This window comes from Miscanthus floridulus, chromosome 13 (assembly GCF_019320115.1).
Source record: "Miscanthus floridulus cultivar M001 chromosome 13, ASM1932011v1, whole genome shotgun sequence".
In the NCBI taxonomy this organism is placed as follows: Eukaryota; Viridiplantae; Streptophyta; class Magnoliopsida; order Poales; family Poaceae; genus Miscanthus; species Miscanthus floridulus.
The window spans coordinates 87364893-87392027 of NC_089592.1; the positions used below are offsets into that span (position 1 = coordinate 87364893).

The 27135-nt window shown below is 47.8% G+C and overlaps 3 protein-coding genes and 2 pseudogenes across 4 annotated transcripts; 4 read left to right on the forward strand and 1 right to left on the reverse strand.

The window, feature by feature from the left end:
- The first annotated feature begins 531 nt into the window (after nucleotides 1-531).
- LOC136500527 (protein THALLO-like) lies at nucleotides 532-8942 on the forward strand. Of its 2 annotated transcripts, none has more exons than XM_066495899.1 (17): nucleotides 532-954; nucleotides 1267-1403; nucleotides 1521-1562; nucleotides 1681-1730; nucleotides 3321-3420; nucleotides 3868-4121; nucleotides 5139-5215; nucleotides 5521-5605; nucleotides 6266-6439; nucleotides 6754-6906; nucleotides 6981-7058; nucleotides 7139-7278; nucleotides 7377-7482; nucleotides 8015-8262; nucleotides 8347-8413; nucleotides 8500-8568; nucleotides 8669-8942. In XM_066495899.1, the coding sequence occupies exons 2-17, from the start codon at nucleotides 1286-1288 to the stop codon at nucleotides 8798-8800; spliced, it is 1893 nt and encodes a 630-aa protein (XP_066351996.1). In that variant the 5' UTR covers nucleotides 532-954; nucleotides 1267-1285; the 3' UTR covers nucleotides 8801-8942. The 2 variants fall into 2 exon arrangements, with proteins under 2 accessions (XP_066351996.1, XP_066351995.1); XM_066495898.1 differs by having other exon boundaries at nucleotides 548-954; nucleotides 7374-7482.
- Nucleotides 8943-10094: 1152 nt separating this feature from the next.
- Nucleotides 10095-14642, reverse strand: LOC136501813 (tricin synthase 1-like; annotated as a pseudogene).
- LOC136501903 (calcium-transporting ATPase 7, plasma membrane-type-like) lies at nucleotides 12482-14064 on the forward strand (annotated as a pseudogene).
- A 2263-nt stretch (nucleotides 14643-16905) lies between the features above and the next one.
- On the forward strand, nucleotides 16906-21777 carry LOC136500251 (receptor-like protein 36). Its single transcript, XM_066495611.1, has 5 exons — nucleotides 16906-18091; nucleotides 18146-18182; nucleotides 18287-18673; nucleotides 18788-18924; nucleotides 19106-21777. The coding sequence occupies exons 1-5, from the start codon at nucleotides 17222-17224 to the stop codon at nucleotides 20372-20374; spliced, it is 2700 nt and encodes an 899-aa protein (XP_066351708.1). The 5' UTR covers nucleotides 16906-17221; the 3' UTR covers nucleotides 20375-21777.
- A 3518-nt stretch (nucleotides 21778-25295) lies between these two features.
- On the forward strand, nucleotides 25296-26745 carry LOC136501332 (small heat shock protein, chloroplastic-like). The gene is made up of 2 exons (XM_066496840.1): nucleotides 25296-25776; nucleotides 25887-26745. Exons 1-2 carry the CDS (start codon nucleotides 25515-25517, stop codon nucleotides 26411-26413), a joined length of 789 nt encoding a protein of 262 aa, XP_066352937.1. The 5' UTR covers nucleotides 25296-25514; the 3' UTR covers nucleotides 26414-26745.
- The last annotated feature ends 390 nt before the right edge of the window (nucleotides 26746-27135 follow it).

The following is a 27135-nucleotide window of genomic DNA, read 5'->3' on the forward strand; positions in this document are numbered from 1 at the left end:
TACTGGTGGCCAGCTGCCCTCTCCTATAGACGGCGCTCAGCCTCGTCTCTCTTCACCTCATGAGATGGTGCTAAATGTCAGGAAATCGGCAGCATCTACACGAAAGCCCACCTGGGCCATAGCCCATCAAGCTCATCGGTTTAACCCCCACCTGCAAAGTCAATCATTTGATAGTTTTTGCATCAGCCGAATAAATCTTTGTTACTCAAAAGAAAAATCTAAATAAATATTTAAAATAAAATACTACATCTATTCTAAAAAGATTAATAAAATTATTCTGACTCAGTTCGAGTTCATGTTTCTATAATATGCACTTGTTAATTATTATATGCACTTGAACTTGATTATGTATGCACTTAGTCATGCACTTGGTCTATGGGTCGGTATTCCGTATACCGACCGTGTTCGATATAATTCCGCTCGAATTGTTTCGTTTTCGAAATTCTCGATATTCCGTAAGTTCGTGTTCGTTTTCGTGTTCGATTTGTCCGCTTTTGTTTTCGTTTTCGTATTCAAATGTAAAAGTAGAAAATGGTTCTCCGTTCGATTCCGTCCGTTTTCATTCTTAGCCTGGACCGAACGCCCACGGCCCACCCTGAAGGTCCCTAGCCCATTTCCTTTTCCCTTACCCAGCGTGCATCCAAACGCCACCCTAGAGTTCTCACCGCTCACGGACGCACGCCGCCACGCGCCCCAAACCCCATCCGTCCCTAAACCCTACTACCCGGTGGCGACTGGTGAGGCTCCTGGCGGCGGCGGGGCGGCAGGGCTCCTGGGCGGCTCGGGAGTACTAGCCGAGCTCCTAGGCGCAGGTGGTTGTCCGGCTGTGGCTGAAGCCCGAGGGGCGAGGGCAGTCGTCCGGCGGCGGCCAGGTCACCAGACCGGGGGAGGCTGGAGTGGCCGACGGACGGCGGCAGCCAGCAGCCAGGACATCGGGCGGCCAGCACAGCAAAGGTGAGGATTCACTGATTCAGGAACGTGAATTTGTGAGCCGTGATGTCTGATTCATAGCATTATTATTGCATACTATTGATTTTTAGTTAGTAGCGTGCATATGTTTTTCCCGTAGATTTCTTTTGGTTTGCAAAAATGTAGAACAAAACAGTTTATTTGTGAATTTAAAGCAAAATGTGGTTATTTTGTAATTTCCCTAATTCGTTAGTTTCATGTATATATCTTAGAGTTGAACAATTTGTGTCAGTAATCAGCAATATACCACTATGAACTATATTTTGGACATTTGCATTTAACCTGTTTTTTTATTAGGATTAGGAAATAGCCTAGCATGGGGAAGAGGCAGAGGAAGACTCCTGGGCGTGTGCCGGCACGGGGCCTTCCAAAGTCCAAGCGGACCGATGAGCTAGCGGCAATTTCTGATTCTGACAATGACGAAATTGATGCCTGTAAGATGGAGGAGCTGTGAGGCCTCATTTCTTTGTTCCTGAAGAGCATGCATTTCGTTGTTCCTGTTGGCTGATGCGTGCTTTGTCATTGTTTTGTCTCTGATTTCTGTTTCGCAGTCCACAAGCAGCGGGACATGATCCCTTTCGACGCCGATGATGGTTAGTGCTCTAGTTTTGGTGCTATTGGGGATTTCAATTTGCTTTGTCCATCTGCGAGCAACTTACTAAGACATTTTGATTCTCTTTCTTTTTGCTGGGTTTTTTCGTTGTGTTTCAGTAAGGGAGTCGGAGGATGATGATGTGGAGCAGCCTGTGTTTGACCTCGAGGTATTTTTAACGCGTTATTACTGACTGAGTTCTCCATGAGTTCACATTATACGTAGAAAGCTACAAATTATATAGGTGGTAACTTTCAAGGGTTTTGGATGATTAAATACAAGTATTGATGTTTGGATGGATAGCACAGCTCCATTATCTTGTTTTCAGTCATTTATTTTGCTCATTTAGCCTAGACTAGTGCTGCAACAGTGGATTGGTTGTGCTGCTGGATCATATGATTTGTTGCTGATGTTTTTTTTTCCATTTTTATTTGATGATAGCTTATTTTGGGGTAACATGTTGCCACCGTATTTCTGGGTTCTGGGTTGACATTGGTATACACTATATAGAGCGCTGCCTTCTCCCTTGTAAGGGGTACTGTGGGTCAAATGGCTAGTATCGAACACGATATTTGCTCAATTTCTCATCATTGTGTTGCTAATGTGAATGGAATGTGATATGATGATACAACCACAACACATTACTGGCTTTACATTGTGCTGTACTGCTGGCATCCTATGTTCCTATGTAATGTAAATGAACCTGATATGTTAAATGCCAAATGATTAAAAATCAGTGTTCCAAAAAAAGGTACTAAACGTGCACCTAGACACGATTAGCTGGTAATTGGAGCCATGCTGGGTCGATTAGGCACTGTGTGGCCAATAAGCTCTGGACACGCCTAGGCTCTTCGCCTACGCGTGAGCGCAGACACAGGAAAAGCAGTGGCGAGGCGATCTTGCACTAGTGCGGTCGGGCAGGCAGAAAAAGTAGAGCGTGGGCGGGCACGGCACAAAAGAGAGGTCAGGAGTGTGGAACAGGGGGTGGGCGTGGATGGGTAGATAAATACCTAGCGGCTATGTTACAACTTACAAGAGAAGCAAAGTGCCATTGCTCCTCGCATCGCTGCCAGCTGCCAAGCTGCGAGACCTCCTCACCACTTCGTGTTGCCGCCAATGTAGCCTCGTCCCAGTTCCCTTCTCCCTCATCCTGTTAGTTCTCAGCTTCCCATCGACCGTGTACGGGTGCGCGTGTGTGTCAGCTAAGCGTGGTGGGGCTGTTGAGCCTTGGGGAGTCAGTGATTACAGTTCATGTGCCCCTCGTGTGGAAACTGGTGGATGGAGCACGTCTTTGCAGTGTGTTTGTGTGTCGTGCATGTCCTGCAGCGCTCGAGCTGTCTCTGTGAGATACATTTCTATTGTTTTCTCTTGAACTTGCTATTTGCAAAACTCATTACTTCCCTGTTTTCGTAATTTTCTTCTGATACTCTGTTCTCAAATGCTAATAACTTGATAAATGTGCCTTGTTTGTGCTGCCTTGTGCCTTGTTTGCCCTGAAATTGTCTCTGTTAATACTCTGCTTTTTCTTCATCTGTGCTGGTGCCTCCTGATCTTGCTCCCAGCAGCAAATAATCTAATAAATTATAAAAAAGCAGAAACACTTAATCACATTTAATCTACACTTAGGCGCTCTAGGTACTAGGCTGTGGCCACTGCCTAGCACCTTTTGGAACCTTGGTAAAAACCTGTACTTCTGTACTAGTTGATGTTATTCTTATCTTCTATCTGTTTGACTTATTCTATGATCTTATTTATTTAGGGTGTTTCTGATAGCGAAAGTGATGACAGCAAAGGAGAAGAGTCTGGTGACATGGCTGAAGCTGATTATGAAGAATGGGACAAAGGGTATATTTCAAAATGTAAGTTTGTGAATAGCTCTTACACAATATCTATGGGCATAGTACTATCCTGTTAGTGTATTTCTTTGTTTCTGTTTAGCAATATGTTTCTGTGGCTTAAATAATTAGGTCCACATATTTATATAGGTGAACTATTACAAATATATACTTAGCCGCCAACAAAGGTGATGCTATTTTTAAGTACAATTGCACAAATTATATTTATATACGATGCTTTGCAACTGTGAAGGGTATGGGTGATAAATCCGTTGGTACATAAATGCTAGTGCTGATTTCTTATACTTTCAGAATTTATGTAGTGCTTCAATGCAAGCTTTGGCTCAATTGTTATGATTTGCATTACCGTTAATGAAATAAATAAGAAAATTACTGATCCTCTTATTTAGCTGTTCCTGTTTCTTCTGATATGTGGTGTTTGCATATACATAACTTAGTGTGTTTGAACAGTGAAAAGAGCACAGAGGGCTGTCAAACAAATTGCTGGAGGTGATGATAGCATGGATGAGCAGGAGGATGAAACGAAAGAAAATGTTTGGGGCAGAGGTAAAAATGCATACTATGCTGCTGGTGAACAGTCTGGTGATGATGAGGTGGATTATGAGGAGGCACAAAGGATAAAAAAAAATCAGGAAAAAAAGCTGTCTTTGAAAGATTTTGGACTAGAAGATGGTGAAAGTGATGAAGAGAATAATGTCACAAAGGTGATCGTCTTTTTTCTTTTCTTTTTTTCTTATTGTCTTGTTTGCTTCAACCATGGGATGGCTTTGAGAATCGTCTAAACTTACATCAGGACATCTTCTTATCACATAATAAGTTATTCTCCATTATACAACTATACAATTTTAATCTATTTTAGGAAACGGTCCATGTTTCCAACCCTCAACTCTGAGACTTTTCTATTTTCAATCCTCAACTATTGAAACTTGATTTTAGGTGATGTGGTGTTGATGTGCAAAGTGACCTAAGGTCAAAATAGTTTTTGGTTTCTAAAATTAGTAAATATTTTTGAATAGTTCTGGAATTATTCTCACTTGCATTATGGGGTATTGCCAACCTGCATATGCAAGACAATCAGGCTAGCACGTCGGGCCATGGTGGCAGAACAGGCCTGCAATACAATCCCAAGGGTCATTTATGTTGGGAGGTTATGTAGACCTTTTACTATTGTTTGCTTACTCACATCCATTTCATCATTCACGTAATATGCTATGCCAGAAAAAACTGTCTTCAAAACCATCATAAGGCATTATTTAAGCGGTTTTCAATACTTTAAGGGGTAAAATACTTGGTTATTTAGGGGGTGTGTACTCCCTCCGTCCCTATTTAAGTGTCATTATTGGGAGCATGTCGGTCGATTTTTTTTAAAGTTTGACTAGGTTTGTAGAAAATATTAGCAACATTTGTATCTCCAAACAAAGATGCAACGATATATCCAACGATACTATTTATGTATCATATATATTAATATTTTTTAATATATTTGGTCAAAGTTGAGTACCTTACTTCTCGGGAAGTGAGAACGACAGTTTAAAAGGGATGGAGGGAGTAGAAGTTTTCCTTTATTTTATTCACTATCTTTGCCTTGTTCAGCAATGAGGATTCGAATTTCCATTGTCTTCTACCTGCTCATTTGGCTAATACTTTATCTGAGTATATATGTTTGTTGATGCATACATCGGATAATACCCTTCTGCAATTATTTACCCATTGACTAGCAGGTATCCAACCAAGAAACCAAAATGAAAGAAGACTTTGCTGTCTTATCAGGTGATGACAAAATGGATGTGGTATACAGGTCTGTTGTTTGACTTCTGTACTAGTCTAGTTCCTTCACAAAGTCTATCCTCATAGCATAATGTATCTACTGTTCACCAGTGCATGAAGAAACTTTTTTACCTTTGAAAATGATCATTGTAATGGTTAGTTCCACTCAAGTCAAGCTTAAATAGGCATGTCCATTAATGAAATTTTGAGATTTGTAATGCTTATAGCATCTAAATTGTGTACTACTTGAAGTGACATTGTCATTATGTGTTTAAGTGCAATGGATGGTGACATCTATATATTAATTTTGTGCACTTCTGCTTCTGAACTCATCAGTTCTGCCCCTGAACTCGTTAGCTTGTTGTCTGAGTTGAAGGATGCCCATGAAGAACTTAGGGCTATAGGACAGCTTACCAATGAGGTAAATTACTGCTGCACTCACAATTGAAACAATATTCTTGTTTCTTATTTTAATAGTATTTGCTGAATAATTGTGTAGCCTGAAGACTTTAACTTGCATGTGTGGAAGAACTATGACACTTGAAAGTTGAAACATCAGTATTTGTTAGCTTATCAATCTTGTTTGCCTTCAGAGTAACCCTTTATTGCATACTATTCATGAAGCTTATATGTTATGCGCTATTGAACAAAAGTTCAAATATGGTGGTTCAAACAGGACCATATCTTGTCCCTACAATAAAGCTCAAGAGTGTTGCGAATAGCCTAAAGGGTGAAAGTACTCATACTTTCGATTTATTTTTCATCTACTACGCCATCTTTGGCACTATTCTCCATGCCATTATGATGCTTTCTTGCTTAGCGACTGCCACACACAAGCTTGAGCTCGCTCTAGTATGGTTTTGGTTCATGATTACCATTTGTTCCTGGTTCATGTTGGTGATTCGTGGAATTTTGTGACTTGCGTTATATCACATTAGTTGAATTGGCTTGTTTCACTACTGTGATCCACTGCTAAATTTAGTGGAATTTTGTGGTTCGTGATCTTAGTGCCTATAGCCTGTTTAGTCTTCCTTCTCCATATCTTTCTGCCTTTGATAATAATTGATGAATATTTTTGCAGGTCACGTCTTGTCTAGGCAAAGATAAAATGCAACCTTTTGAAGTGAAGAAAGCTTGTTTGCTTGCTCATTGTCAAGCTATTACCTTCTATCTCCTTATGAAATCTGAGGGGTTGTCCGTACAGGATCATCCTGTAATTTCTCGCTTGATAGAGACCAAGAATATGGTAGAGAAGGTTTGTTTTTAGTAAACCTTATTCCTATATGTACTGAATCCAGAAGGCATGGCCATGCTGCTCTTTATCTGCCGGATGACATCCCCCCCCCCCCACCCCCACCCCCACCCTCCTTTCTTATCTTTTTGTTGATGGTTATTGGGTTGGTATTCTAATCAGTCTTACTAGACCAAAAATAAGTTTAGTAGAATCGGTAGCATGGAAGAATTTGTTCTGTTATGGAATATCATTATTTTAGGTTCTCTTCCTGAGTCGTTTGGAAAGTTATTTGGACTGTGAGATATGTGAAAGATTCAATGTCCTCTCTATTGCAGATAAAGCAAGTCACCATGAATCCAGTGAGGCAAAAAGGGAGCACTGATGACCATGGTATGCATAGCAGCACCATCCAAACAGATAAGATTGTCACATTGGACAAACAGGAGGGCAAATTTAGCAATGTACTAGCACTGGATAAAGTGATCCAAGTACTGTTTCTGCTCTGTTGTGTCTATTACTTTATTACCTAGGTGCTCCAAATAACACATGATTGATAATTTAGGGTGCTGAAGTCTCTGAATCAAGAAAGAGTGAGTTTTCTAATAATGATTACCATGAAGTCAATGAACAGAAGAACAAGGTTAATCTGATATGAACATGCAGTGTTCGTTGTTTTCCTGTTAAATAAGAGTGTATTTGCCTGAAATCTACAAATGACAGGATGAACATATGGGCTTGCAAAGCCTGGAAATGTTGAAGGTAAGAGCAAACCTTGAGGAAAGATTAAAGAAAAAAGGGCTCTATAATTTGACAAAGTCGAAGTCAGAGAAGTTGTCAAAAACCAGGACAACTAGTAATAAGTGAGTTATTAGTTATGTATTTCTTCTGTAGTTCTGTTACATAATAATGTTTTTGTTTCTTTGTGGTTTTAGTAATATTTATCTTTGATGTGTAGAAGAGGCCTGCAGACATTGGATGACTTTGATGATGAAGTGCTGAAGAATAATCAAATGATGAAACCTAGCAATCTTGTTGCAGCTGCTGCTAAATCAAATAAAAGCATGGTATGCTACACTGTTCAGTTACAGGCTGTTTGTTTTTGTTGTATTAGTTTATATCTAATTGTTTCCTGTGGTCCTAGGTTTTTGTAATGGGATAATATGTAAATTTCCCAAGCATCAATGGTCTTAGTCATCTTAGGTTGGAAATGATTTCATGTGGCTATATCTTGAACATTATAGTATCCAGGATATTTGTAGTTCCAAAGTAATTTGTATAGTGAGTTTGAAAGTGATGGCGAATTTCACATTCTGATTTCGGGTTCTTGTAAGTTTGTTTCAGTTTTAAGCATCTCACCTAAAAAAAGTATAAGAAAAAGGGTGTGTTTTCATGTGATGGTTTACTTTTGGGATACATCTAGGTTTTGGCCCCCTTCCCTCTGGAAACATGCCCTTAGTATGATATGTATATTTTGAAAAGGAGAAAAAGGAATTTCAATGAGCTGCATATATGCTCAGTATAAGCTATGATGTGTCTTGAGCTTTATTCGGAGTTACAAGCTTTTGGTTGTCTGATCCCCTGTTTTCTATCTTCAAGTTTGTTTCTGGTGATGATGACCTTCCGAAGAGAGATAATATTGGAGAAAGACGGAGGAAGCACGAGCTTCGCGTTCTATCAAGAGTAGGAGCTAACTCAGTGGAAGATCATGAGTTGCCAGATGGTGACGCTTCTGAAGATGAGCATGAGTTGCCAGAAGGTGGTGATGCTTCTCCAGATGGCTTCTATGAGGATGTTAAAAGACAGAGGACTGAAAAACTATCAATCAAGAATGCTCTGTACTCGAGGTAAGTTTCACTGATATACCAGGTAATAAATATGGGGTTTCTGGTGAAATGCTATACTGCTGCTTACTTTTTCCTGTATGACAGAACTCTGGCTGTTGAACCTCTGGAGGAAGAAACTGAAGGCGATGGCAAGAGGACGATTTCATATCAGGTTAATCTTTACCTAATGCATCATGTAAAGTATTATAGATTTTGATTTCCTGTTACGTGCTTCTAAGTAAATCCAAACCCTTGCAGATCTTGAAGAACAGGGGGTTGACACGTTCCAGGAACAAGAAAAAGAAGAATCCACGAAAGAACTACAGGGTAAGTAACACAACATTATTGTATATAGGTGACTTGTGAGTCATCGAAACTGCTAGGGCGACAACACATTAGCTCAATTTTTTTTTTTTACTCTTTTCAGGATAAGCATAAAAACAAGCTTGTCAAGCGGAAAGGCCAAGTGCGCGATATCAAGAAGCCCTCTGGTCCATATGGAGGTGAAATGTCTGGCATCAACCCGAATGTCAGCCGCAGTGTTCGGTTCAAGAGTTGATGCCAGTAGTAGTATATCCAGGTTGGACATGAAAGGGTTGTTTCTGGTCGTAACTTGGCATTTTTTTTGCATGTTATTAAAATGGATTAATTCCTTAGTTTGTGTTCCGATATTAGATGAGTAAAATTTTGCCTGCGAGAAATACACCACTGCCTGTGTGCCTGTGTCTGAAAACGTGCTTATGCTGAAAGTAAGTATAATTATTAGAGGTTTGTTAGTGCTTGGGAAGAACTAGTGGTTCCTCCCTTCGAATTTTTTTCGTTAATTAAAAGTAATCAGGTCATTCGAGTGTATTCTAAGTTGCCCCGACGTCTTCTTTCTTTCTCCCTCTCCTGGACGAACTGAAAGCCGCATGGATATGGGGAAGGGCTCGCCGCCGCCTAAAAGGCTCACAGTCACAGGGGATCACCACCGGTTATCTGGAGGAGCTCGCCACCGACGACTGTTCTTACGAGCCACCATTTGGGATCACTGCATCATCTAAACGAGCTCTGCACCAACCATCTCTGCTGGGGCTTGGCAGTCTGCAGGTCATCCGCTTGGCCAGGAGGAGATCGGTAGCCTGCCTCTTCCCATCGCCGATCTGCTGCTGCTTCCGATCTATCACCTGCCTGCACTTATTTGGCCTCCACGGTTCATACATTTACGGCTAAGTGTAACAAATCATCAACAAATTAACAGATTGATTTTTTTCCCCTGAACTTTGTACTCCTTTGTAACTGAGAAAGCAATTGTGTTACCTGTGCCCGTGCTCGTCGGGGCCGGCCCCTCAGCCGGAGATGGGGTTGCTGCGCCTGCATCCTCCCCTCCCCTTCCTCTTACTCTACCACCCTCAGCTCCTTTGGCATGCCCGCGTCCCATCACCGCTGCCGCCACGGCCACGCCCAGACCCAACGGTGCTACCATGCCTCTCTAACTGAGCCCTGGCCTGCGGCCAAACCGACGAGGTAGCGGCCAGCGGCCAGCGTTTGCGTCCGCACGTAAGCTCGTGGGTGGCAAGCCAATGCAGTCCGACATGGCCGGCGTGTACCGTCGGGAAGACAGCTTTTCCGATCTAACCATTCTACCCTTCACAATTTAATTGGAGCTGGTTTCGAGTCCACTAGATTTTTGTTCTGGCCCACATCTTAAGTTCCTCTGAGTAGGTTCCTCCTATTTTTTAACCATCAGATTTAGCCAAACGGATGGTTCTCATTATTTCCGAGCATTGTAAAATTTCTCTAATTACTAAAGGAAATTCCTTTATTATTTTTGAATCATATATAGAAGTACTCATTGTCAAATCTTTTTTAAGATAAAGGTCCTTATTGTAAGATAAGTTATTTTGTTTGTTACACACAGGGAGCTAGTAGCATGACAGTATATATATTATATACGTACATGGTCATCGTCAAGGTGCCATAATTATTCCAACCGAGTACGGGATCGTAACGACTAACGAGTAGTGGATCGTAACATGCAAGGAGTGTGTAGAACAGGCACTACACCGCGGATGCCTGGTCCGGCCGGTGATCACACGAGGCGGCGGCAGATGGTGACGCCGTCGGCGATGGTGAGCTGGCACACGTCCACACGCTCGTCGGTGACGAGCATGGCGTTGAGGTCTCGCATAACAGCCGAGGTGCGGCGGTCAACGTCTGACAGGGGCGCGTCGGGCGGCAGCGCCACCATGCCCGCCCACAGCGTGTCGTCGTACACGATGACGCCGCCGACCCGCACCAGGCGGAGCAGCTGCTCGTGGTACCGCACGTAGTTGGGCTTGTCGGCGTCGACGAAGGCGAAGTCGAAGGCGCCATGGTTGCCCTCGTCGGCCAGCAGCGCGTCCAGGTGCTCCAGCGCGGGGCCCTCGCGGAAGTCGACCATGCCCGCGACGCCGGCGCGCTCGATGAAGGGCTGGCCGATGTCGTAGTACTCGCGGCTCACGTCGACGGCGATGACCTTCCCGTCGTCGGGGAGCGCCAGCGCCGTGTCCAGCCCGTGAACACGCCGACCTCGAGGGTGCGGCGCGCGCCGGTGAGCTTGATCAGCATCTGCAGCAGCCGCGCCTCGTCCGGGGAGGACTGCATGAAAAACCTCTCGTGCTTGTCGGTGACGAGGCGCAGGTCGCGCATGCAGTCCAGCTCGCGCGGCAGCACCGACGTGTCGATGACGTACTGCATGCGCGTGCAGTGCATAGTGATTAGTTAAGGCGATCCACGTACAACGAGTAGCTAGCTGGTTATTATTATTCTATTTTGAGTTAAATGCATCAGTGGTCCATCAACTTGTACCCAAGTTTCACTTAGGTCCATCAACTCTGAAAGTGGGTTTTTGGGTTCATCATCTTTGTTAGTGACGCATTCATAGCCCATACCGCTTTGTTCCAGTTTTTTAACCGACGTGGCACCTCGGGGACACCGCACACACGCATGCATGTGCATGCATCCGGAGCTGGAACACCGCCGCGGCCGGGAACTCCCCCGCGAACGCGTTCCGCTGAGGTTGAGCGACGCCTGTGAGCCTGTGTGGCCGCGGCAGCAGCTCGCCCGCGCCCACAGCGGCGGCGACGGCACCTCCTCGCACGCCCGCAGTGCCGGCTCGCCCGCGCGCCTGCTCGCGCACCCACGGTGACCATGGCCACTCCGCTGACCGCCTCTGCAACCACGATGACTGACCCGGCGCCCTGGTCGCGACCTCGCCCTGCACCGTGAGCCCCTGCTCTGTTAAGCCTGCGCCATCGACCGCTTCTGCTGTGGGCGCCCGGCCTTCGACGTCGCCCGATGCTGCACATCCACAATGCCAAGCCGAGGGCATCGCGCAGTGCCCTGCTGCTATGCCGGTGCACCGACGACCACCACGCCGAACGCCTGCGTCGCCTCGCCCTCGCCGCACCGCTGCATGACCAGCGAGGCCACGACGTCAACCACCAGCCCGCGGACACGCCATGACCTTAGCCAACTGCGTCCCTCTATCACCTTGATTGTGCCTCCTCCTTGACCGCGCCTTGTCGAGCTTCGCAGCAGTGTCGCCTCGCTGGGCGCAGCAGCACCACCTCAATCCTTGTCGAGCTTGTCGAGCTTCGCAGCAGCTTCGCCTTGCAGTGTCGCCTCGCTGGACGCCATTCGTTTCTCGAAGGAAGTAACCAATACTACCGCAAAAATACACGAAAACATCAATCTTTGTCCCCTCTTAAATCCGAATACGTTTAGTTTTGGCACAAGCGGTAGTAACAAATGTTGTAGAACTACGCGAGATCTCCAACTTTGCTTAAAGTTCCAAAGTCTAATTCGGCCTGGTTGGAGAGATACAAGGTTCCAAAGTGGGGTACGCGCAGCTGACTCGTTCGCCACGCCGGCCGGCCTCGCTCTCGACCGCTAGCTGGCTTGGCCATCGCGTCGCGTGGCCATGTCGTCGTCGAAGCGGTGGACGTCCGCCTCCGGCACGGAGCTGCCGAACCAGCCACAACAACATCCCCCGTCGCCGTCTCGATCGCTCGCACGCTCTGGCCATCCTCCTCCACCGGCAACAAGAGTGGAGGTGCTCCGGTGAGGTGGTGCTGCTGCGCCCAGCGAGGCGACACTGCTGCGAAGCTCGACAAGGCGCGGTCAAGGAGGAGGCACAATCAAGGTGATAGAGGGACGCGGTTGGCTAAGGTCATGGCGTGTCCGCGGGCTGGTGGTTGACGTCGTGGCCTCGCTGGTCATGCAGCGGTGCGGCGAGGGCGAGGCGACGCAGGCGTTCGGCACCGCGCTCGTTGGCATCTTCCAGCAGGCCATCACCATCATCGTGGTGGCAATTCCCGAGGGCCTCCTGCTCGCGGTGACGCTGACGCTCGCCTTCGTCAAGGAGCACGCGCTGGTGCGCACGCTCTCGACGTGCGAGACCATGGGCTCGGTAACCGCCATCTGCACAGACAAGACGGGCACTCTCACGCTTAATCAGATGAAGGTGACGGAGTTCTGGGTCGGCACCGACCGACCCAAGGAGGTCACCGGCGCCGTCGTCAGCTTGCTGCTCCAGGGAGCAGGGCTCAACACCACCGGAAGCGTGTACAAGCCGGACAACGTCTCGCCGCCGGAGATATCGGGCAGCCCGACAGAGAAGGCTCTGCTGTCCTGGGCCGTGGCGGACCTCGGCATGGACGCCGACGCGTTGAAGAGGAGCAGTATGGTGTTGCACGTCGAGGCGTTTAACTCTGACAAGAAGCGCAGCGGCGTGATGATCAGGGACAACGCCACTGGCGCGGTGACCGCGCACTGGAAAGGGCCGCGGAGATGGTCTTGGCGAGCTGCTCTGCGTATGTTGGTTCAGACGGCGCGGCACGCGAACTCGACGCGGGGAAGAGGAGGAAGCTGGAAGAAATCATCAGTGAGATGGCGGCTGCCAGCATCCGGTGTATCGCCTTCGCCTACAAGCATGTCGACAGCGAGCACTCAAAGATCGACGACGAAGGGCTGACACTGCTCGGCTTCGTCGGCCTGAAGGACCCCTGCCGACCAGAGGTCAGGACTGCCATTGAGGCCTGCACTAAGGCGGGCGTCGCGGTGAAGATGGTCACAGGCGACAACGTCCACACAGCCCGTGCCATCGCCATGGAGTGTGGAATCATCTCGAACAGCGACCGTGACGCCATTGTGATGGAGGGGCAAGAGTTCCGCGCCATGTCGCCGCAGGAGCAGCTGTACATCGTGGACAGCATCCGCGTCATGGCGCGGTCTCTGCCCATGGACAAGCTGGTGCTGGTGCAGCGCCTGAAGCAGAGGGGCCACGTGGTCGTGGTCACCGGCGACGGGACCAACGACGCGCCGGCGCTCAAGGAGGCCGACGTGGGCTGCACCGGCATAGCAGCAGGGCACTGCGCGATGCCATCGGCTTGGCGTTGTGGATGTGCAGCATCGGGCGACGTCGAAGGCCGGGCGCCCACAGCAGAAGCGGTCAGTGGCGCAGGCTTAACAGAGCAGGGGCTCACGGTGCAGGGCGAGGTCGCGACCAGGGCGCCGGGTCAGTCATCGTGGTTGCAGAGGCGGTCAGCGGAGTGGCCATGGTCACCGTGGGTGCGCGAGCAGGCGCGCGGGCGAGCCGGCACTGCGGGCGTGCGAGGAGGTGCCGTCGCCGCCGCTGTGGGCGCGGGCGAGCTGCTGCCGCGGCCACACAGGCTGACAGGCGTCGCTCAACCTCAGCGGAACGCGTTCACGGGGGAGTTCCCGGCCGCGGCGGTGTTCCAGCTCCGGATGCATGCACATGCATGCGTGTGTGCGGCGTCCCCGAGGTGCCACGTCGGTTAAAAAACTGGAATAAAGCGATATGGGTTATGAATGCGCCACTAACAAAGATGATGGACCCAAAAAACCACTTTCAGAGTTGATGGACCTAAGTGAAACTTGGGTATAAGTTGATGGACTACTGATGCATTTAACTCTTCTATTTTAGCAGGCTCAGGCTGTATGTTACCTTGAGAATCGTCTTGCTGGTTTCGCTGCTGGCCGCCGCCATCTCTCTGGTTCGTTCGCTTGCAGGTGGGTGATACGTAGCCTAGCAGCTGCAGCTCACAGTCACTGAGTCACAGCTGGTGACCCCCAGCTCGAACCGGCCTTGCAAACCACGTTTTTATAGTACGTAGCTGACAGAGAAGATTCCGTTTCTTGGTTTGCAAGAAGCCGACCGTCAATCCGCCGCGTTGAATGGTTTAGATTAGTCCTTGCCCTGCTCAAGAATTCGTCGCATCGCGTCAGCCATGAATGTGGTAGTCAAGAGAGTATACGAGCAGGCACAGTGGATCGACTGACTTTGTGTGGCGGATTTTGAGAGTGAAATCACCGATGACAAATGCATGGTGGCCGGCCGGTCGTGGTCGTGGCGGCTTGCTCTCTGCTTGGTTGGTGCGGGTGTCAAAAGATGATGCAGCAGAGGGAAAGCGTGGAAGAAAGGAAGACCAATGATCCAAGGACAGGGTCGTCGTCGTTGGTCGTCTCAGCTTGTTGTCGTCTGTGAAGGTTGCCAGGGTTGATGGCCAGGGGCGATCTCCACTACGGTGTCGTCATTGTACTGCTGTCTCCATTCCGAGGCACACCCGTCCGCCGGCCCCCTGTGCCCCCGTCCATCGGCCCGCTAGCACGCCGCGTGCCCCGTCCGCCGTCTCCGGTTCACCCCAAGCCGAACAACGTAAAACATTTGCAATATGAATACAACGTAACAATGAAAACAGATGAAACATTTGGAAACATGCTTTTGCAACATGTGTATGAAATACATGAAACATCCGAAATAAAAACACTTGCAACATTAAACAACTTGCTGCAAACAACGGAAACATTTGGAAACATACTGTTGCAACATATGCAACATCCAGATAAAAAAACGATTGCAACATGTCTGGAAATAGATGAAACATTTTGAACAAACTCTTGCAACATGCCTCTGAAAACACTTGCAACATATGTAACATCCCTCGATCTACTTTTGCAACAAGATGAAACAATTACAACATACATCTGAAACACTTGAACATACATATGCAACATAGGAGAGTGGAAGGCCGGGCTAGTCGATTTCGGCCGTCGAGGTCGGAGCCGGCAACGAGCACCACCAACATCGCCTACCCTCGTGGGTGCCCTTGGCTCGGCCGGGGAAGACCTGAGACGCCATGACACATGTGCCCCAACGGCCATAGCGAGGTCAGCGGCGTGCGTGACGGCGTTGGAAGACAGACAGACGGACATACGACAAGGGAGCAAGCGGCACAGGTGTGTGAGACGTGCGTATGGCGTGGCCGACGATGGGGCGTGAGGCGGTGGGGCACGGTGCGGCAACGGATGAGCGCGCGGCGTGGCTGGCGATGTGGTGCGGGGCGGTGGGGCAAGGGCGCGGCAGCGAACGAGCGCGCGGTGAGAGAAGGGGTGCGGACAATGAACGGTCACACTGCTTCGGGGCCTGGCGGATAAGCATGAAGGAGTTGGGGGCGAACGGGCAGATAAGCATGAGAGAGTGGGAGATTTTTTTTTATTTAGGGCCACTTCTACATAGCCACGTCCGAACATGAGTCATTTTCCTTTATTTTGAAACCGATGGAAACCTCTTATGCAAAATTTTTGCTTCCTTGCGTCTGCAGAAAGCCGACCATCAATCCGTACGTCGCATCCGATCGTTTTGTGTGGCGGATTTTGAGAGTGAAATGGCCGAGAAATGCATGGTGCCCGGTCGCTGCAGCCAGCAGCTAGAGATTGAGAGAGGGAAAGCGCGGAAAGGAGTGGAGGACCAATAATGCAATGCAATTATGCAAGTGCAACAACAGGATCGATTTTGCTGCGACGCGCGCGCGTCGCACCAACTGTGGAATTTTAAAATCTAGATTCTAGATAAAAATAATCTCCTATGTTTCTTCAATTTTGTGTATATGTGTTAAAATTCCGTAGAATCCTACAGCCTGTTCGCTTGCTCGTATACGATCGTGGATTATAAGCTAGAACAGTATTTTTCTCTCACAACAAACCTGCCTGCAGTAAAGAATCCACGATCGTTTACGGTCTGCCGATCAGGCTGCTAGTCTGTTTAGATGGGATTCTAGGATTCTGAGTTCTTTTTTATCCGGACTCTTTAAATTCCTTGGTAACGCACCTTTAAGTCTGTGGATGGACTGACTTTGTGTAGCGAACCCGGTCAATGCATGGACGTGCTCGCCGGACACTCCGGCTGGCTCCGTTCAGTCCAACGAGCCATTCAACTGATTTCTGCTATCCCGATCATGCAACTTTTTGGCTTCTTGCATATTGCCGGACAAATTAATTAAATCATACAGTTTTATCAGAAACCCAGGGAGCAAAACGGGAATCACTGCAGAAACTCATGGTTCAAACTCAATAGAAAATTACAAAGGGGAAACACGGATGGAAGAGGATCAAAAGTTCAAACGACCAGGAAAGAAAAAGAATACTGGAACAGGTGCCCAAGCATTTATACCAACTTATGATGGAGTAGTAAAGCAAATGACGTACGTGTAACCCTCCCTTAATCATGGTGTGGTGATTGAGTTGACAATAGACATTATTGGTAGGCATCCTAGAGTGAATTTCTTATTTTAAATTTTAAATACTTTGATAACTTATATTTCAGGACGGGGGAGGGCATCACAAAGCTAATCAGTACATATCACCCTTATCCATCTTCTTAATCTTACAGGAAATATGAAAAGAAGAGAGCTGAAATTCCTCCGGCCTTTCATGAATGCAATTCTCTGCCGTGGCGTGCGGGAGGCGCTTTTTTTTTTTGATATAAATAAATAAGCCAAACCAGGTACATATATATAGGACTGAAAGTCGCACTCTCCATGTCCATGAATGCAATTCTCACGCCCTACTTCTTTCTATCCACCCTGTGAACAACCAACCAGGAACACCAACAGCAGTGGTTTCAATCACTTGCATTGCTCGTCATAGAGCAGTGACTATGATGGTTGCTGTATTCTTCCTCCTACCACTAGTCCAAGTGCAATATTCACTTGGGTTTGGCATAAAGAACGCCACGACCACAAATCACGCCCCATTCCGATGCCTTGCACAAGAGGCTGCGGTGCTCCTCAAGATGAAGCTGTCCTTATCCTCGGTCGACTATGGTGAGCTACCGAAGCCGCTACCATCTTGGCAAGTCGGCACAGACTGCTGCCACAATTGGATGGGAGTCACTTGCGACCATGCTGGAAGAGTCATTGCCCTCAATTTATCTTTCCGCCTTGTTGGATTTCTTGCCAATGTCCCTATGGACATATCACGCCACAACAATTTGGTGTCTCTGGATTTGTCTGGCCACTCGTCGTTGATGCTCCCAGAACCGAGTTTTCAGACCATCATAGCAAACCTTAGCAGCCTGAAAGAGCTCCATCTTGATGGGGTGCTCATCTCTAGCACAGCAGCAGAGTGCTCCAAAGCTCTGGCCAAGTCTGTTTCCCAGCTTCAGATTCTTACCATGTCCATTTGTGGGCTGTCTGGTCCCATTGACAGTGCTTTATCAGGTCTTGGCTCCCTAACTGTGATTGACTTCAGGGGCAACAATATAACTTTCCCTGATTTCTTTGCTCACTTCCCCTTATTACGAGTCCTGTCGCTTGATGAAAACCATCTCAGCACATTCCCTCTGGGGATCCTCCAACTCAGGTATCTTGAGATTCTGAGTCTCTCAGATACAAACCTATCTGGATACATCCCTTATGATATCGGTAATCTTACATCTTTGACACAGCTGTACCTCGGTTATGGTAACATATTCTCGGGAAGACTGCCTGCTACAGTAAGCAACCTGACATCCCTGAGGAGATTAGACTGAAATTCCTGTGGTTTGTCTGGAGAAATAAATGTTATTGCAAACCTAACTCAGTTGGAATCTATAGACCTCTCGTGCAATAATTTTACCGGTAAGATCCCTTGAATAAATCATGTTCTTCCTTCCCAAGCACCGTAAAATTTTCTCTTGTATTAACCGGCAAATATGTGTTTTTTTTTCTGGTGCCTTATGCAGGACCAATTCATTTTGGTGACAAAGTAAAACTCATCAATCTGGAGTTCCTGGATCTGAGCTACAATTTACTCACTCAAACAATCCCTGGATGCTTGTTCACATATCCAGCATTGAAAGCACTAGACCTCAGAAGGAACCAATTTTCTGGAGTTCTGGAAGAAATTCCCAGTCCATCACGGACGCTGACCTGTGTAGACCTAAGTGGCAACCATTTGAGCGGACCAGTTCCCAGATCATTTGCTCGTTTCATGGCTCTCGAAATCCTGAATATTGACTACAACAACTTCTCTGGTACCTTGCACCTGTCTTCCTATTTTAGGCTAAGGAACCTCACATTGTTGTCAGCCTCCAACAATAAGTTACTCTCTGCAGCCTGGAATGCATCAGGTGCGGATATCAGTAGCTCCAACAACATCAGTACCTCATCCTTATGGTTATATATGGCTACCTCGCTGTCGCTGGTACTATCATCCTGCAATGTAACCATATTGCCCTTCACAGTGCAGCAAATACCTCAACTAGACACGCTAGACCTCTCATGCAATCACATTCAAGGGGAGATTCCTAGTTGGATATGGAAAAAGGTGGACAGCCTGAATCTCTCACATAACATGTTCACAGAAATTGCACAGCTCCCGGCAAGCGCCGTACTCTCGTGTATCGATCTAAGTTACAACATGCTTAGTGGAGCTGTCTCTCTCCCTTCTACAGGCACCATCCAGGATTACTCACACAATAAGTTCACCTCCATCCCTTCTAGGGCTTTCGGTCGGCAGTTTAGGTTTGCTTACTCCATCAACCTAGCTAACAATGAGATAGCCGGGCCTGTACCTCATGCAAAAATGCCATCATGGTGATAACCTTCGCATACTTGACTTGTCCAACAACAATTTCAGTGGTCTACTCCCAACCTATCTTTTTAACTGCAACAGCTTGGCAGTACTAAGGCTCAGAGAAAATAACCTTACTGGGGCATGGCCAGATAGTATTAAGAAGGGATGCACCTTACGATTAATCGATATGCACGGTAATCAGATAACAGGGCGAATGCCAAGATCCCTGACCAACTGCCAAGGATTAGAGTTCCTTGATGTTGGTAAAAACTCCATTGTTGATTCTTTTCCCTTTTGGCTGGGAGAGCTACATGACCTTTTCGTACTAGTCCTAAGAACAAATCTATTGCATGGTACATTTTTTAATCTGAAGGAGAAGGAGAACTTGACTACCAACCATTTTCAGAATCTGCAAATCATTGATCTTGCACAGAACAACTTTGATGGGGCTTTGCCTGAGAATCTGTTTAAGAACTCGAGGCCGATGACCAATCCCACAATAATAGGTGACTCCACATTAGCTGCTGACATACCAAGGACAGAGTCGGTTTACCAAGTTATGGTTGAAATTGCAATGAAAGAGGTGTACATCAACGTGCCTAAGGTCCTGCTCGACTTGGTGGTAATTGACCTATCAGAAAACCGATTCAGTGGCCTCATCCCTGAGAAATATGGCAACCTGACGGCACTGCATGTGCTCAACATGTCGCATAATGCCCTGACTGGAGAGATCCCACATGAACTCAGCCACCTCACTCGCCTTGAGTCGCTCGATCTGTCATGGAACATGCTCTCCGGGGAAATTCCACCAGAGCTGGCGATCTCTTTGACATCCCTTGAGTGGTTAAACCTATCATACAACAATCTGAGCGGGAGGATACCATCAGGTCCGCAATTCTCGACTTTTCCAAGTAGCACTTTTCAGGGCAACAAAAGACTGTATGGCTGTCTGCTCCCTGTGCAATGCAACCTGATGACAGGTCCACCGCCATCGAAGGCTCCCGCAACGACATCGGTGCCTCCTTCCTCGGTGTCCAAATCCAAGAGTGACAAGTTTGAGGTCATCGTGCTGTTTCTTTTCATTGGGTCAGGGGTTGGTGTGGGCTTTGCAGCGACCATTGTTGTACTGAGGCAGATCTCTAACCAGGGTAGATGGTGGGGCACAAAAGTAGCTTCTCATATCTGCAGTGAAATGGTATATATCTGGTCAGATGTGTTGCGTAACAGGTGTGTATGTGTATTGATGTACTACTAGGGTACTGTACTTGAGACTCGGCTGATTACTGTGGTGTGATTTGTTTTTATCATGTACTACTGGTTTTCATCTTCATGTTGAGTTGGAAGAATTAATAAAATCACACCTTCAGCTTCAGGGATGCATCTTAATCTTTTCATATCAGAACATATGCGTAAGTTTTTGCCTGACATTGTTCTTTTCTCTCTATAGCATCAAAGTCGCAGATACCAGTAGTTAAAACATCCAATGGTGACAGCACAGCATGGGCGGTTAAAATGGTCATATAACATCATATGGAATCATGGGACACAGTATGAATAAACAAAGCACGTCTTATTTGGAATCCCCAACAGTTTTTGAACATAAGTGTAGCAACCCAATTATTTACTTAACTGGAGGCTACCAAACAACTCCTAACAAACTGGCAAGACAGGGAATCATTGAAAATTTCAACAGAGTTTCCCCTGTAAACTTGAGAGCTGAAACAAGCATTGCATACGATAAAACAAAATATCAACAGATATAAGTAGGAAACAAAGCATCACTACCTATCCCAGCAACAAAAAAAAAAAAAAAAAAACGTCCACAACACCATCTAAAAATAAAACAAGGTGAAAGCAACTAAAATTAAGTTCATACAATGTAAATTCTAGTTTAGTGAACTACACATCTGAAGGTTAAACAAGTGTGTGATCAACAATGTTTTTAAGGCGGTAAGGCGAGGCGTGGCGAGTGACTACCGCCTTACGCTTAGGCGACTAAAGCGTGAGGCGAGGCGAAGCCTTATGAATTTTAAAAAAATTAAAACAGAAGCTCAGAGCAGTAGATGATGAAGAAAAAAGAAAAAGAAAGGAGGAGTAAGAAGTGGGCTGGCCTAGCCCACCAGGCGGCCCATGTGCCCGTCCCCCTCCAGGCATGGCTTATCCCAAACCCTCCACCGCTGCTCCTCTCGTTCTCTACTCTCCACCACTCGTTCCGCCTCGTCTCCCTCTCCGCGGCTCCACCCCTCTCTTTCTCCGGATGCCCTCCTCTGCTCCCCTCTCTCCGGCGCTGCTCTGCTCCCCTCCCTCACTACTCCCCTTCCAGATCTACAGCCGCTGCCGTCCCCTTCCAGATCGAGCATATGGTGGCGGAATGGAGCAGAGGACAGCGAGGAGGAGGCGGAATCGAGCAGAGGACGGCGAGGAGGCGGCGGAATCGAGCAGAGGACAGCGAGGAGGCGGCGGAATCGAGCGGAATCGACGAGGAGACGACGGAATCGAGGGAGCATCAGCTTGAGCATAAGGCGACAAGGCGCCGCCTTATCCCTAAGGCGAGCCTGGAGCGCCCCGACGCCTAATCGTCGCTTGCGACGCCTTGAAAACACTGATGATCAAGATAAAGATGCTACTCCCACTTTCCATACATGTCGCGATCATTTGATACCTAAAAATCAAATAAACAAGACTTGGCAAGTACAATCAAAACCGGAAGAATAAATACAACACATGGATATATGAACAAAGGTTAATCCAATTGTCAATGAAGCAGTAGTTTCTTAAGCATTTACCGGTACAGCCGAGCAAGTGGGGGCCAACACTTACTCATAGGAACATTAATATGAGAACCAAATTGCACATTGGGATCCACCGGAACATGAATGGAGTATAAAGGAAAATTGAAACAGTAACTTGAATATAAAAAACAAACTGCATACCCGGATCCACCGGAGCATGAATTGAACATAAAGGCACACTTGAAGCATGAATCACATGGAACACGAACATAGCACAAAAAAACAATTGAACCAATTCACAACTCAAACGACAGGCACAAAGACTACACACAAGTCCATCATGCACTTGTCTTAACCTTGCCGAAAACCCGGCATCACACCCTAACCTATGGAGCAAAACTACCTTAGGAACTAGTCCACATTGATCCCAATCTGTTCAATGAATAATCGAGTAAATCTCTCGCTCAAACCCTAAATCGCGGGATTGTCACATTTTCTGAAATCTGAACAAATTTCTGTCCAGTTTCATTGTTTTTGTTTGTTTTTACTCCTCTTAACCATATGTAGCAAATAAATACACCTCGCATGTATATATAATTTTTTCTACGACATTTGTTGAGGTGGCTAGGAACAATTCTTGATCTAACCATGCCGAAAAAAGATGAACAGATTTCTGGGTACCTTTCCTATTACTGGACAGTGGCACCGTTTCAAGCATCTCTTACACCCTTTATCGGATTCGATTAAAATCAGCGCCATTGGAAAGATAGAAAAGAGGCTACAACTTTTGTTTCAGGGAGAAGTAGAAATTCTTCACCAATAATTCTAGAAATTGGTCAAATAAATCAACTTAATTCACGTGTACTCTAAAATCGATCTAGTTATTCTCCAATCAACTCTATTGGGAAATTTATGCATCTGGAAACAAATTAGTGGTTACCTTAAGCAAAGATCAGAAATTTGTCAAGTAAATTTGGTGAATTTTGCAATGCACTACACCTTTCCCCTCCTCTGTTCTCTTCCCTTCGCCCAGCTAATCAACCGCACGTGGCAGGACACCTTCGGGCAGTGCGATGCGTTGTCTCCTTTCCCTGATCAGGAGCTTGAAGGTCAAAGGAGGGAGGCGATAGAGGGGAAAGAAGCGGAGGCAATGGAGGACAGAGGAGTTGCTGCGGCTGGAAGTGAACAGGAGTCCGGATAACAGGGGATATCTATTTTCTCGTTTGGATAATAATGCTTCCTCACGGGCCATCCGGACGCCGTGCGACTCACTCCGCTGATGCCGTGGTCATCCCCGTCTCACTCCGCCATCCCTGCACGCGCACCCATCCTGCACCGTGCAGCGCCGCCCCGCGCCCACTCCGCCTCCGCGCAGCCATTCACCGGCTGGCCATCCACTCGGCCTCCGCACGCCCTACTCCGCCTGTGCGGCCATCCACCACTGCACGCCCAATCCATACTCACCCGTCGCGGCTACGGCATGCACCGCTACCACCACCCCGGCGCCACCGGGAGAAGGTGTTCGCCGGCCGGGACATCTTCTCTCATGTCGGCTGAAGACACCGCAGCAGGCAGGATCAAATGCACGAGTGTTTCAACTGTTTTAAAGTATCTTATAATTGTTTTTTATTTTGATGTTATAAAAATATATCAGGGATGTTGCATATATTGCATATATTGTAAGTGTTTCTGAGGCATGTTGTAAGCTTTTGTTCAAAATGTTTCACCTATTTCTAGATGTATATTTTAGACGAATGTTGCAATCGTTCTAATCTGGATGTTTCATATGCTTCACATAAATGTTGCAATAATATATTTCTAATGTTTCAGCTGTTTCAGTTTTATGTTGTAGCATGTTGTTTCATGTTGCAAGTTATAAGTGTTTTATTCGAGGGCTTTATGTTGTTCTGCCAGGGCGAGTCGGGGCGACAGACGGGGGCAAGCGGCTCGCGGGGCGCTAGGGCTCGACAGACGGCGGTGCCATTTCCTTAACGTTTGGCACGGGTTGAATTGCACAAGTCACAAATTTTTGTGCCACCGAAGTGGCCAAAACTTCGCCCTTTTAGACATTTTAACTGCGTGGCACGCCAAGTTAGCCTTTCAGCATGACAGGAGCATGCAAAAAGACCTCGCTGCCCCTTGTCTTATATCTTAAGCACGCTGGGCTCACTCCTCATTTGGCGCCGCCGCCATTCTTCTTCTTCTCCACCCGTTCTTTCGCGGCGGAGGTGCGGCGTGAGGAGATCTGGCGGCACGGCCCGTGAGGCGAAAATAAGACCAAGGAGCTTCGGCGAGACCCTACCGCACTGTGGCGGGACGGTGGGCGGCAGCAGCGCGTCGGGAGGAGGAAGAAAGTGTGAAGAAAAAAATCAAGTGCTCGTGGCTGGTAAAACACACCGAGCGTTGTATAGACGGATTCAAATTTTAAAAAGATTACTCCTCGTAAATTAAGATGTGGATTTATTTGGGGACGAAGTGAGTTGAAGATTAAGTAGATCCTTATTGTTTTTTTCTTCTTGTTGTGATGATGACCGAAAGGAAATAATAGGCCCAGTGTTTCAAGCGCAGAACAAAGTTTTGAGAAAACCATTCCCAAGAGACAAACTTGTAGCTTCTTGGCTACAAAGAACAACAGCGACTCAAGAAAGCGTGCTCAACAGAACAACACGGCGAGATAAAGAAAATCGGGGTGTTCGGCTGTACTACTTTTAGCTTGTTTTAATTTATTCTCTCTCACAGAACACTATTGAATCATCCCAAACCATCCAAAATTCACTGTGCAGTGAACCATCTGAACACGCCAAATGTCTATGCAGCTGTCAAAGCAAACATACGTGATGCCTCCATCGGGGGTTCCGGACGGTCTGAAACTGGTTGAAAAATACTGTTTCGGTTAAATTGTTATGAGAGAAAATTACTATTTCGACTGAAAAAAAAACTAAACAAGTCAAATATGTGGTAAGCCGATGCCTCCATCGGGGGCTCCGGACCGAAGAGAAGTGGCCACAATACATACATACAGATACAGACATCAAAGACCCTCACGTACGTGCGCACTCTGATAATCAGGCCTCGTTTGGCACGGCTCCGGCCGACTCCGGCTCCGCTACTGTAGCGCGGAGCCGGAGGAGCCCGAAATCGTGGCTTCTCCGGCTCCTCTTCTTCTCAGTTCATTTTCTGCCTCGGTTTCCGAAACGGCTCCTGCTACCGTGCTCAAATAGTGTTGCTACAGTGCACGCAGAGGAGGAGCCGGAGCCAGGCGGAGCAGCGCCAAAGAGGGCCTCAGTCGACGCACCTCTAGACTAGTTGTGGTTGGCATCGAGGCTGAGGCGGTGAGGTGGGCCTGACCCTGATGCAAATATCCATCCCGTCCACTTTGGCTTGGCCCAGCCAGCGAATGTCCATTCCAGTCCAGAGAGCTCTGGAACACAGCAACTGCACCGTACCACTCTCCAGAAACCACCACGTCCTTCTCGTCTTCCTCCCCTCCCTCAGTCCCTCGTGACCTCACCTGACCTGACCTGAATTTAAGCACGCGCCACCGCCACCATTCTCCTGCACTGACCACCGTCTCACCTCATCCCTGCTTTCTGTTTGGCTCATCATCATCATCAGCTACTCCGGCCGACTCGGGAGGGAGCGAGGCAACGAACACCAACAGCGATGCAGCACGCCGCGGCGGTCTCCAACAGCCTTCACCCTGCCGTCGCCACCACGTCGTCCCCTGCCCCTCGTCGTGCGAGCTGGCCCAATGCTCGGCCCTCGTCGTCGGTGAGGGTCCGGTCCTCCTCCTCCATGAGGAACGGCGGCGGCAATGGCTCTGCCTCCGCCGATAGCCTGGACCACCTGCAGAGGGCGTCAATGGCCAGGCAGGGGAGCGCTCCAGGCCCGAGGCCTAGAAGGGTCATCCACACCACACCGTTCGGTGAGTGCGTCCGTGTCCTCGACTTCTGAGTTCTGATGATGACGATACTCCGATCCGGTAACAATTCATCACCAAATCGATTGAATTGTGTGCTTCATGGCTGATGACAGGGCTGTGGGACAGCTTCCCGGAAGCGAGGACGCTGGACCAGATGGTGCGGACCATGGAGCGCCTCATGGACGGCGACGGCGACGGCGGCCGTTTCGGCATCGTCGTGCCGGCAGCAGAGGCGGCGGCTCCCACCGCCGTGCCGCGCGCCAACAGCGGGCGGACGCCGTGGGAGGTCAGGGAGCGCGCGGGGGAGTACCTGGTCCGGTTCGACATGCCGGGGATGGCGCGGGACGACGTGCGGGTCAGCGTGCAGGACCGGACGCTCGTCGTGGTCGCCGAGAAGAAGCAGCAGCCTGCTGCTGGCAGTGGGGAGAAGCAGGGAGCGGCAGCACGCGGATACGAGGAGGGAGACGAGGAGGAGGAGGCGTGGCCGGCGGCGAGCTTCGGACGGTACAGGACGCGGGTGGAGCTGCCGGAGAACGTGGACGTGGAGAGGATCGCCGCGGAGGTGAGGGACGGCGTGCTGTACCTCATCATCCCCAAGCTGTCGGCGGGAGGCAAGGTCGTCAACATCCAGGTGCACTGAAGTGAAGTCACGAGCTCCGCCGCTTCTGAACTCTGAAACGGGCCAGATCAGAAATTCAGAATTCAGGACGGATGATGAGCACCTGCTGCGTGCTTCTCTCGGCTTCTGGATGGGACGAGAGCGAGAGCGATAGCGATCTACTACTCCACTCTTCCTCGTCTTTTCTATTTTGTTTTTGTTTGCTGGCTAGTGGCTACACATGGTGGCTTTTGGTACGTACTACAAGGTGTAGTTTCTGAGCTGTTTGGAACAAATTCCAGAATCAAAACAAGAGAATTTAATCAAAAGCTCTATCAAACGTGTGTGCACGAGAACAAGAGCCTTTTGATTCATGATCAAAACTTGCCACACCGCGTCACACTTTGTTGAACTTTGGTTATGACGAAGCTAGACATCAATCAAACAGGCCCTAAAACCAAAAAAAAAAAAGGTGATGCCTAGTTTTATTGCTTCTAGGACGTTCAAGTCCTATAAAAAAGGACTAAAACTGAGAGAAGGCAATCAAACTCCAAGCAATTCATAAGCACTTAAAGGGCAATTCGTAAGCACTCAAACGGTGAAATTAGGTATTTCTTTAATGGATTTTCCAAGGCAGAGAGGCTATGTTCCATTTTTGTCTTAACAAAGCTCCGCTCTTGATCATCTCTCCCGCAGGAACCTAAACAAGATCCTTGTAAAAGTAAGTGGAACCAGATAACTCTTGCTGGGCTCTCGGCTTCATG